The 12,945-nt window shown below is 46.0% G+C and overlaps 1 protein-coding gene and 1 long non-coding RNA gene across 2 annotated transcripts in view; one reads left to right on the top strand and one right to left on the bottom strand.

Moving 5' to 3' along the window:
- LOC139756346 (uncharacterized) overlaps nucleotides 1–12,945 on the top strand; it is a 125,119-nt gene that overhangs the window by 85,438 nt on the left and 26,736 nt on the right. The window lies entirely within an intron of this gene.
- On the bottom strand, nucleotides 2,726–11,601 carry LOC139756340 (toll-like receptor 6). The gene has a single exon (XM_071675701.1). The coding sequence runs from the start codon at nucleotides 10,344–10,346 to the stop codon at nucleotides 5,943–5,945; it is 4,404 nt and encodes a 1,467-aa protein (XP_071531802.1). The 5' UTR covers nucleotides 10,347–11,601; the 3' UTR covers nucleotides 2,726–5,942.

Genomic DNA, 12,945 nt, shown 5'->3' with positions numbered 1-12,945 from the left:
GGGTTGAAAAGTGGATTACAAGGTGAATGTCAGTATCATCCTAGTTTCACGTGCACGAGTTTACGAAGCGGATAATTTCATGATCGTAACAGCATAATACTGCAAAAGGTGGGCGTTCGTTTCTGATTGACCCCTTGAGCACGATGGCACGATCTTTGACCTCGGGAGTACAACCTTTGGATTCGATGGTGTGACCTTTGAACTAATCCTCAAGGGTCGGATCAAAAGGCAGGCCACCGTCATACACAAAGAGCGAACCCTCGCGCCCAAGAAGTTAGGAAAAGCCTTTTCTATATAATCTAATGTAACGCGTTTGACTGTAGAGGGAAAAAAAATGTTCTCCAGAGCCCACAGGTGTGCGTAGGGGCAACAAACTGAATGTTACACTTAAAAGGGAGAACGTCACAGTCTTGCAAGTACCGTTTGGTAGAGCGTTCTTTAAGGCTTGATCGGTAAGAACTGGTTAGAGCATTGACCATGACTGTCATGGTGAAATGTTCCGTCGGATCTTCACAAAGACTGAAAGACAGTGAAATTCTCCGGCGGATCTTCCCTAAGGCTGAAAAAAATGAAAACTTTGGTTAATAATTGAATGAACTGAAAGAAAAAGATGATATTTACATGGTGGTTAGTTGGTTATTTAAGACTTTCATAACAGAGTCAAGTTATAAGGACGAGAGATCTTTAAAACCTTCTTCAGATACTAAGGATAATTCTGAGACCATTTACACCTTTCTCCTTAGGTCCTAAAGGGCTTGCCCTTCCTGGTTTAAATTAGTGATAGTCTTTAGACACTTTGCAAGTTTTGTAAGCAGTATGAAATACAGTAACGCACAGATGTGTAAATAATCATTTTCTTCTCTTACTGCACTAATCCACGAGTTTCGGATCCCTTGCACTATCAAACATCCTCGTTAGAGCCCAGTGGTCTGTAGCTGCTTGTATTCATTTGTATTGTACAGGGTGAAGCAATGGACACTGTGCACCTAACATAGACGATGAGCATATTCAATACATTTATACAAACACATATTCCATACTTAGTTACACTCATCGACACCTCGTCTTAGTTTGTTTGCAAAGACTTTCGACAGATCAGTCGGAGAAATGTTTCTAATTAGATATGCACTATCTTCCTTTCGTTCAGGGAGTGTGTGAAGATTGTATGCTGTGCCTTGCATTGCTCCCAACAGATTATGAATAGGGGTTATAAGGTCTGGTGGCTGCGGTGGCCAAATGCCCTTTGAAATTAATTTGTCTCCGAACACATCGCGCAGTAGTTTCATGGAGACGAGCAGTGTGTATGTGCAGTAACACCTTGCTGCTGGAAGGAGCTGCGGGAAATTTCGTCGTCATTATTATGATCAATGAAAGGTAAAGCATCAGCTCACAATGATGTTCCACGTTGATTGTGTCACTGAAGAAATTGCGACCCAAGATCCGATTTTGTGATATGGCGCACCACATACAAACCTTCTGATACGTAATGGTCTTTCCTTGATCTCTGGCGGATTAAGTCGCCGACTAAATGCTGCTGTTTTGGGTGTTGACGTAAACGGATCAATGAATCCACGCCTGATCGGTGAAGAATGTGATGTCCACAATATCCTCTCCATTGGCTGTAATAAAGTCTGAGCTATGGTCAGTATTGAACACGCTTGGCGTTGTCCATTTCTTTCTGTTCCTACACTGATGCTATCGTATAGGTGTAGGTACAACTGCTTCTTCCAGCACTCTACGTGTGCTGCTAAACGAGACACCGGTCTGCTGTGCCAATTTACGAATGGGACTTTTTCGGGCTCTACATAATGCGATGCCAAATATCCAATATGTTCACCTTTCGTTACAGCTGCCGACAGCCAGCTGGATCTCGGCGCGTTCGCCGTACTGCATTGCGATGATGGTACGGGAGTGTCGGGGTATTTTCCAGCAAGCTTCATCTGCCGGACTTCGTCTATATATTGGCTTGCACTATGTCACACCTGTTCTACCAAAAAAAAAAAAAAAAAAAAATCGGAGCCTTAACTGACAAAATCCTTTTCACATTAACACTTGCTAGCATCCGGACACGATTGCCTTCAGGGAAACGCCTAAGTGACATTGCATGAGGATGGAAGAGGAGTAAGGAGGCGGAGGAGATCGGCCATCGTACGTGTCAAAGGTCACGCAAGTCATTTGCTGCAACAATGATAATACTAAGAGAGCGATTACGGCGTTCGTCATATAGGTTCACAGTGACTTTTGGCTCGCCCTGTACAAGAGCAGGATGGTAACTTGCCTTTCATGAAAGTTGCAGCTTTGTGGCTACGCTCGTGAGAGACAGTTTCAGCAGTATTTCATGAGTGTTCGTTTTTGATGAACCCTGTACTTTGCACATTCATTCCCCTTTCAAGTAGTGGCGATTTTATACCGTCATTAATCCAAGACGGTCAACGTTACATTCATGCTGGCACTGCATAGTTCTTCATAGCACCGAAATTGCTCATAGTGGGTTTCTATTCGACGTTTTTTTGACTAGATATTACCGAATATTGAAATTTCTATGTCCCACAGATACAGTCTTTATCTCTTTTTTTTCTTTCTTTAGGTCATTGACTCGTATACTAGAACCTTTTGGAGTTTTAGGTGCAGACGTATACGATCGAAATCCTTTTGTTCCTGAACAGCCCCTCTTATCCTCCCTGTCAGTAGAAGTGGTTTAACGATACGATAAGCACATGAAAGATCTTTATTGACATTAGACTCATAAGACTTAGTGAGCATATCACAACATAGACAGGGTGACCGCCTTCCAAGAGAGTTACGTACAAATCAGATAATTTTACATTTCCCTTCGTAACAAATAACATGGATATAGAAAATGCAGGAATTATCCTCGATAATATATGTATATTTGTATATGTATATATGCATGTATACACACTATATATATATATATATATATATATATATATATATATATATATATATATATATATATATATGACTCATTGTTAACATAAACTTCATAAGGATCAACGTAGATATATACAGAATGTATTTTAACAGTAAATTAACAAAATAAATTAGACACATTTACCATACATCGACTATGACTGGAACACAACATTTGAGACACTGCATAGTGTATGACATAGCACTAAGGCTCCTGAAAATGGGAAACTTGAATAACACAATCGTCTTATGAACCTAATCATTTCCCCAGCAACATCCCTTCAAAAGGGCAATGAGACTGCTGCAATACTTCCCGTGTCTTGAAGAAAAGATTTATGGTTGATTATACTCTTAAAAAACCAAACTGAAACAAAGCTGTAAAAATCTTTGAGTATTACAATGAATACTCTAGGCAGAGATGCAATATTATGTAGGTAGAAGGGTCACTTATCCGTGTACCGAAGAATAATATACGTGTCATGTTAAAGTGTAATTACCGACGTCCTTCTTGGGGAAAACAAGCATTGGCAGTTTTCATTAAAAAGGTGGAATATATATGTACTCTGCATGACAGTGGTATACTTGATACCAATACTAGCACAAGGCCTTGTTCAACAGACTGCCAGATGATCCCTATTAGAAGATATTAATACATCAGATATGATATATATATAATATATATATATATATATATATATATATATATATATATATATATATATATATATATATATATATATATATATATAATGGGAATTGATAATACAGTTATCATAACGAAAGGGTATTGGGCACCCATGGTTGTGAGACTCGTAAACATGTCTTCAACTAATCATTTATAAACTGGTTGATTTAATGAAGATGCTCAAAAATTGTATGATTTTATATGCAAAACTCCATAGTTATTCCCCTCAAATGTAGATACATTCTATTAAAAAAAGGAACTTTAGGTAATATTACAAATGATCTTTATAAAAGTTAGAAGAAAAATTTGCTATGTGTATATATATATAGATTGATATTTACATAGTATTCTTCACTTTACATATCGTGTATATATATATATATATATATATATATATATATATATATATATATATATATATATATATATATATATATATATATATATACCACATTTAGCCTTGTAAATTATATACATAGGACCATACATCATATACAACTATACAGACAAAGAATGCACTTACTGACACAGGACAGTGTTGCCAACTCTTTTGTCCACCATGGAAAATTATGAGCAGACTGTCATGGTCGATGGACACCCTGATAGTACAAAAAAATAAACCGCCCTTACTCGAGAGAGTCACTCCCACTCGGCACTCTGCCGTGGACGATGGCTGTCTCTCACTCACTTCCCGAGTAGTAGTTTGCCTTGAGTACACACGACGGTACGATCCCTTAGAGGACCAGCGAGAGAGAGTTCGAGTCTTTGGGTATGGATGGGGCCTGCCCTTTGACGGACCAGCAAGAGAGAGTTCGAGTCTTTGGATGGGGCCTACCCTTTGACCTGACTAATGAGGGTTAGGTCAAAGGCCAGGTCATCATCCATCATCCCGAAGGATCGTACCCGCTGTGCTCACTGTGAGTCTCTCTCTCTCAGACTTACGGTCGTAGGCGGATATGATTGCAGGAAATTCACTATTCTGAAAAAATGGCGGATCAGACACGCAAACATTATTAATCCCTTCGACAAACATAAATGAAAAAGAAAGAAGAAAAAAAAAATTTGATCCCCAACTTGGGTGAAATTTCATGAGCTGCGAGCTGGTTGGTTAAGTGTGATGCACATCATCCCCCTGGCGAGGCCGAGTGTAAGTGGCTTCCTAGAATACGGGTGTAGAACTCTGCGAATTATTGACTGACGCCCTTCCTCAGTGAGAGCAAACGGAGGATCAGCCATAACGTGATTAAAGATAAGGTACCAAAAACTCACTCTCTCCTTTTTACAGTATTACCCAGCAGTGGAATATACATCATAATTATGTACATTATATATGACATAAAGTAAGAAGCAGGGAAGGGTAATTATTGTGAAACGGTTTTCAATACTATTTTTCAGTAGGTAGAAAAACTATGGAAGATCGAGTGCCACATCTCGGGCAAAAGTTCCTCGCTTCCTCCTGCTCTTTACAGGACACGTAAGAGTACGAGTTACTTGGGTCCTATTTCCAAGCACAGAGGACACATTTTTTTTTTGGCATGTTCATCTGTCGGGATCGAGTCATTCCCTCCGAGAAAGGAAAATCTGATTAGTTTGCACGGAGCGTGTCCCTTAGCACGTCTGAGAATTCATCACTGTGTAATATGGGCGTTGCAGTAAGCCGCTCGGGGCGGGGCGATAGTGTCCAGACGTGGCACCACTACGTCGGCCGACACCGAGGCACTCTGCGTGGCACCATGATTAATACAGACACTGACACCTTTTCGAGTTGCGGTTGTCGAATAACTTGAAAATGCATATTAGTGACAACTTGGTTTCCCTGTCTTAAAAGTTTTTCTGTAGGTGAAAGTTTCACGGCCAAGATAAACCTGGTCCGTCCACTGGCTAGGGCAGTGTCCAACATGTTCATTATGCACTGGCGGGCGGAGTGTAGCCGGGCATTACAGCTGTGTGCTCCACCATCGTTGCAGGCGTCGACAGGGCGGGCGGGCGGACGGGGACACCAGGGGCGGCCATGGGCGTGGTAGCCGGTAGGTGTGGGCGGAATGTGTGCGGGCCAATCCCTCAGATGAAGTATGACGGGCAAGAGGGTTGGAGAGTTAGGGGGTAGGTCGAGGCAAGGGGTTAGTAAACGCAGGTGCCAGGGTTACCAGAATCAAGTCTCTCTTCAGACAAGTGATCTTCATGAAGGGTTGGAAGCAGTGCTAGTGGGAAGGGTTGTGGCTGTTTCAGTGGTTGGACGGGGGAAGACGTAATGATCAGTATTTGGGGGAGGGAGGGATGGATGGATGGAAAATGCATAGGCAGAAGTGGATGCGGACAAGCTCTAGACGAAGTAGGTCTGTCCAGGGGGAGGGAGCTGCTTGCCGGGGGAAGTTGGATGGAGGATCCAGCTTTGGCTGAGGTAGCCAGAGGCGTCTCGATGGGATATGGGCAGGACAGAGGGCCGAGTAGCGTTTTCTTGTTGTTCGCCTTTTTTACAGTCCAACGAAGAGCTGTCGCTGGTAAGAGAGTTTGGCTCGGCCAACGTGGAAAGGGTGTTGGCGGGGAGTAGTGAAGCTCGCACTTCCCAACACTCGCTTACACTCATGTATGAGTGGTCTAGGGTGCTACAGGAATTTCCTGGCGACGACTCCGTCTCTTTTGCCTCATTAGAATGCACAAGCAATGGAGGGTTAGTCATGTTGTGCAACCACAAAGGAACCTTAAAGTCTGGTCCCCCTATAGTTGCCCACTTCCCTTCAGACAAATTTTTGCCCATGGACGTTTCCCAGTATGGGTTGATTATGAGCGACTTCGTTGGAGTATTGCCGCTGGCCTTCGTTTCGGGCAAGGGCCACGATACACGGTTCTGATGCTCGGCAGTTACAAGCGGTCGACTAACCCCTTTCGCACCGAAGTCCGAGAAGAACCTTGAGCGCAAGCGGGATCGCACTGAGGGCATCGCTCGCCGTAACTTCTCCCAGAACCGTGGGTCGCGTGGGTGAAGAGTGGTGCCAGCTGTACGAGTGATGGCGGCCAGTTCAGGGTCAAGTTCTGATCTTGGCACGTCTTCCAGCATCACAACGAGGATGTTCTTGCGTCGCAGCCCCCGTAGAGCGTCCACGTGGGCACTCTTGAAGTCGTAGCGGCACCACTCGGCGTCCACAAGGCCCCTGGAGACTACTACCACCGCGCGACGACTGCAAGAGACGCTCTCAGCGATGGCTTGGCTGGACACGGGGGCTGTGGGAGCCACACAGTCCCGGTGAACCACGCACAGTCGGTAGCCGGACGCCTCCAGCTCGGGAGCCATCAGTCCACACACCCACGCTGAGTCTTTGGCACTGTGGGTGACGAACGCGTCGAAGAGCTTTTCTCGATCTTCTAAGTAAGCAGATGACTTCTCGCAAAGGCGCTTGTCATAGTGGCAGACTGCCCAAAGTCTCAGGCGGCGGTGATTAACCAACACCATGATAGCGGCAGCCAGCAGCAGGAGCAGCAGCGCCGCTGTGATGAGCAGCAGCATTACGTAGTCATGAATAATGAGGCTATTGATTCTGGTCGTGGCTACGTAGTGGTCGCACCTCACAGGTGTGTCAGAGAGGACTGGAGGTCCCACGTTGCCGGTGATGTTGTGCTGGCAACGAATGAGGCTGGCATTGGTAGCTTTGATGCGGTTTGCCTCTAACCAGGTTTTAAGGTTTGTCAAGTAACTACACTCACAGCTCCAGGAATTGTGGTAGAGGCTGACTTCAAGTAGGAAGGGGTTAAGTGCGAGGTTCCACACGGGGAAGGTCGTCAGGAAGTTGTTGTCCAGTCGCAGGAGTTCTATCGCTCGTAGGGGAGAGAAGGAGATGTTGCTCAGGTGTTTGAGGTAGTTGTTTTGGAGGTATAGTTCGCGGAGGTCACGCAGATCCACGAACTCGTAACCATGTAAAGCCTCCAGCTGGTTGTGGTCAAGTCGCAATACCTGCAAATTCTTGAGCCCATTGAAGGTGCGGTTCTGGATAGCGGTGATCTCAGAGTGGTTGAGGTGAAGAACCCTCAGGTTCTTTCTTCCAATGAGGGCATGGGAAGTTAGAGGGCCCATGGTATTACCGTCCATGAAAGCCTCCGTGACGTCCATTGGCACCCCAGAGGGCATACGGGACCAGCCACCACCACAATCTACCACGTTGTGTGTCCACGTGTGGTCGTGGTAGCAGGTACAGTTCGTGGGGCAAGTCTGCTCACAGTCACACGCGTCGAAGTCACAACAGTGGCATAGCGTGAAGCAGTGGCGTTGGTACGTACAAAGAAACTGTTGTGGTTGTACGGTTATCAAGGGCACCACAGCTTCGTGCCACAGTCCCGGTAAGCGGCACTGGACGGCTCCTACATCTCCCAGGTGTGGTAGGATGGATCCCCCACCGACATAACTCCTTAGACCTACCCCAGCAGCCCTTAAGAGCCAGTCTGCAGCACAGTCACACTGAAGAGGGTTGTTGGAGAGCATCAGGAGGGGAGGCGGGGTGTGCCTGGGGGACATCCTTAATGCCGCATCTAATAGAATCGTCAAAATGTTGTGTCGCAGATCGATGAGAGAGATGTTGGTCTTGTCCAGGAATGTGTTGGGGGCAACGACCGAGATCGCGTTATGCTGGAGATGAAGTTCTTCAATGCCGTCTGGGACAACTGTGGCGCTGATATCAGATATGTTATTGTGAGCAGCATAAAGCATCTTGAGTCCAATGGTCTTTCGCTCTTCGTAGTAGTTTTCCAGCTTACTTATTTGGTTATGGCTCATATCTATCCAGTCAAGGTTCTTGGGGATGAGGGCATAATCGAACCAAGAGATGCTGTTGTGAGAGACGTTGAGCCAATTGAGGTTCTGCAGGAAAAACACGAGACCACTTATGTCTCCCAGGTAATTGTGGTGGAGACTGAGACCCATTAGCTTGGGTGTGGCCTCCAGTGCTCCATACTCGATGTCTGTGAGAGCGTTGTGAGAGAGGTCCAAGTATCTGAGAGACGAGATTTCAACCATGGACGCTCTACTTACGTTGCTTAAGACATTGTGGGCTAGCCGAAGCTCCTGAAGATGAACAAGGCCTTGCAGGGCATTGTCATGGAGACTGGAAATTTGATTGTGGCTCACATCAAGTGTTCTCAGATGTGGAGCTTGGGTCACAGCCTCTGGCACAATAAGTAGCTCATTATGAGCAAGACTTAAGTGGTGTAAGGACGTGCAGTTATCAAAGGCATCTTTATGTACGCTTTCCAGCTGATTGTGGTCAAGTGACAGACGGTTTAAGACAACAAGACCAAGAAGAGCTCGGCTAGAAAGCATTGTCAACTGGTTATGCATTACGTCTAAGGTGTGTAACTTAGCCAGGCTGGCGAAGTTGGCATCAGAGAGGTGACTTAGCTGATTGTGTGAAACTCTCAACACCTGGAGGGAGTGTAGGTCCTTTAAAGTGTCCGGGTTCAGGTGGACCAAAAGGTTGTGCGACACATCCAGGACCACCAGATGAGTGAGGCCGGTGAAAAGTCCCACGCTGGGTTCTAGACGCAGCTGGTTGTGGCTCAAGTCTAGTGTCAGCAACTGGCCCAGACTACTGAAGGCTGCAGGAGGCAGGACACTCAGAGAATTGTTTGCCAGGTTTAGATCCCTCAGCTGCCGCAGGTCGGTTAACGCTGACCGTGGCACGGCCACCAGTCGGTTGTGAGAGAGATCCAGACGCTTGAGATGACGTAACCCATCGAAGGCCCAATCGGAAAGATGCGCAAGACGGTTGTGTTTTAAAGAGAGAGTCTGCAGGTCCTTGGCACTGCCGAAGGTTCGCTCGGTCATCTCCGTTACCTGGTTGTGGGAGAGGTCGAGATGTTCCAGAGGCAGTGAGCACTCTGGGGGTAGGTGGCTCTCTTTCCCTGGTGGCTGTCGGGCACCCAGCCCCAGATCTGGTAGGTGATGCAGGCGGTTGTGTGTCAGGTTAAGGGTGATGAGCGACGGCAGGTGGCACAACATGGTTGGTGGGAAGGACCACAGAGCATTATAGGCCAAGTCGAGTGCCTCAAGACGACTAAGGTCAAACATAGCGTTGGAGTGGATCGCCAAGGCTGCCCCAGGCCAGTCCTGGTGGTGTGCCCGTAGCGTGAACCGTCGCAGGTGCTGGAGGCCCGCCAAGGCGTGTGGGGGGAGCTCTGTCACCTTACAACCCAGGATCTGGAGTTCCTCCAGCCTGGGGAAGACGGAGAACATCCCTGCTGTGACCTCCGACTCAAAGACCACCTGCCTGGCGCAATGCAGCGTGAGGACCGTGACGTGGGTGGAGTGGGCCAGTGCTGACAGCGAATTGTTACCGCTTCCCTCCGTCAGCAGTGCTCGGTTCAGTGTCCTAACGTGGCAGTTGGTGCGTACCTGCTCCCTGTCTCCAGCCGTCACGCCAGCGTTCTCCAGCTTCCACTCGCATTCATGTGCACGGCTTTGCACAGCAGCTACAAGTGTCAGCAACACGAGCAACGTGCTAGTACGCAGTCGCATCAAGGTGACGGCGGACGTGGTAGGAGGTACCTTGGGAGGTGTAGTGGGTGGCGCCTGCACACACTGCCTCGTCGGGTGTCTATAATTCATGTCCAGGACGGCCGAGTGGCTCGTCTGCCTGGCCAGCTTCACCGAGTGACCACGCATACTAAACACGGGCAAACGCGCGTTAGTGCGAGAAACACGTGGCACAGGAGGTGCGAGACACTTGTCCACATTTGCCATGATCGATGAAGGGGAAGTGATGGGTACCGTCTTGGGGGTTTATATTTACTGGCTAAGAACAACTGGAAATATCTGTGAACCTCACACTTGCACTGTGGTGATGTTGGAAACCCCAACCCTAAGAGTATATGGAACGTTAGGGTCTGACCTGGTAAGTTGGGATCCTTAACTCTGTCTATTGGATCTTGTAGGAGATTCAGACACTAGCGCGGGACATTCTTATCTGAGGACATGTGCTGAAATAAACATATCCAGCAAATCGATGACGAGCAGAGCCGTAACGTGCAGCAGTAGGAGTCAGGCCCTCGGGGCAGCTGTACTCGCTCCCACACACCTGGTCATCTGCCTTACTGATCGCTGCTCGGATACCTCAGCCATCCACACCTGCCTCTCTTCCACCTCCTACCTTATCTCATGTTCCGGTTGACACTGTTACACTGTCGCGCTTCCTCTTGCTTTCAGTATGTGGGTTCCAGTTATTCTGTTGCAGCAGGTGTTAATACTGTTCCTTCTGTTGCTAGAAGTACCGTCACCCCTCCCTCAGGTACATGCAGGCCACAAAGTATACCACAGAAGTAAACTTGCTTCGTCAGTATGAAAAGATCACCCGTGATTTGAGTTTCTATATACCTGCTTTGCACAGAATGAACTGATCACCATGACATGCATTGAAGCTGCACCGCCTGTTATAATCACTTCTTGTACTCCAAAGTCTTGTGTCTTCATTCACATGGGTGAAATGGTCTCATCAGGTGACCGAGAGGCACGAGCGTATGGTATTAAAAGTTCACTGCACTCGCTACGTTACCCCCGGAAATCTTATGTCCTCACAGTACTTACTTAAGTTCACATAATCCAAGTGACACGTCGTGACCAGTTGTTGTTGTCCGTTCGCGGCAGCTGACACTTGGATGTCTCTCTCTCCATTTAAGTATGCTAATTTCTTCTCTTAACACGGTCACTTCGTCATCTGCTAATCCTTAAGTTTATACTTCTATTTCGTTTATTGACAGCGCAGGGAAGCAGGACGCTAGTTGTCTTCTGTAGTTATAATTTATCAAGTTTCCTCTTAATGTCAAAAAAGTTCCAAAGTTGAAGGCCTGGATAATGGAAGGAACAAGCGAGAGCTCACAGGTAGGAGATCCGGCAACTAGGCAGTCCACCTCTCGCGGCCGTTCAGCACTCACTGACTTGCCAGCTCAGAACTCAACGAATATTTATTTACTACTGCCAGATGTCGCCAGCCGGCGCATTGACCTTCACGTTTCGTAGCTGTTTGTGTAAACCTTTCCTCGGAGCCTCGACCGATGATGTGCTTCAGTTCCAACTTGGATGCGAGGACGACTACATCACCTAGTCTAAGGAGATTTGAATATTAGGTAGGTATTGCTTCATTGGCAAGTCTCTCACTCTTTGCCAGAGTAAACCCCCAGAAGCTGCCGACCGCCTTTGTAGGTGTACAAAAAAGGCAACAAAATTATTAGGTAGTCTGCACCAGCTACTAATTTTGCAACACCTCGAAATTAATGGTAACGTGTCTTTAGGGCCTCTTCCACTGGATCCAAAGGTTCGTAGGATATTCTACAAACACACACACACACACACACACACACACACACACACACGAGTTTGATACTCTATCCTCATATTGTACAAATAGGTAATTTTACGAACACACACACACACACACACACACACATATATATATATATATATATATATATATATATATATATATATATATATATATATATATATAATACAGATAGATAATTTACTACCTTAAAAACCCTCGCGTCACTAGGCAGTTATATGACCCCATCGTCCCTATCGCTAATGCTATCAAGCGCCATCTTGCTACTATCGTATCTCCAGGCAGTGAAGTTTTTGCGATGGCTAAATATATAACATCTTGTCGTAAAACCAGCTTATTAGCTGTTAGTCTTAAACGTACCGGGCCACGCCATTTACCCGCATCACCCTCAGGTGGTGGTGATCAGACATTTTCGTGTAGTCGATGTGTTAGAGTTTGGAGTCTACTGCCATTTGGTGATTTCAAATAATTTGTTGAGGAAATTACAAGACTTGCAGGTACTTCGTGCGTGTACAAATAGCTGAAAATCATACTGAACTTTTTTCTTTGGATAAAAACATTTACGTGATCAGTTTCTCAGGTATGTTATATCGAGAGGTGCTTGGAAGAAGATGATGTCGTGGACATTAGGCAGCTTCACACAGGCAAATCCCTCCAACCTCCTAATTTGGTTACCTTTTCTGCAGTTTTTAATTCATCCACTCCCAACTCTTTTAACCTCAACGAGGGACAAGTTAAGAGTTAAGTAATATATCGTAGGTGTAGATATGGTTATTCTTTGTGTCTGAAGCTTTATCCAGTAATGTAAAGCGTGTTCTGAGATGAACTGTAATTACAGTGTACGGAAATGTGCAGAATATTACAAAGTTTCCAGAATGAAGCCTTTACAGCTCTGTTTGTAGTAATGTATTCGTGAATGGATAGCAGTGGAAAGCAACAGCAAAATATTGACCTGTTAACTTTGAGGATTACTTTGTAGGTGGTCATAACAAGACCATAGAGCAT

Source organism: Panulirus ornatus, chromosome 2 (genome assembly GCF_036320965.1).
Source record: "Panulirus ornatus isolate Po-2019 chromosome 2, ASM3632096v1, whole genome shotgun sequence".
In the NCBI taxonomy this organism is placed as follows: domain Eukaryota; kingdom Metazoa; phylum Arthropoda; class Malacostraca; order Decapoda; family Palinuridae; genus Panulirus; species Panulirus ornatus.
This window is presented reverse-complemented; position numbering and strand designations above follow the sequence as displayed.

Coding starts and splice junctions, on each gene's coding strand:
- LOC139756340 (XM_071675701.1), bottom strand. CDS start 10,346: ATGGCAAATGTGGACAAGTGTCTCGCACCTCCTGTGCCACGTGTTTCT.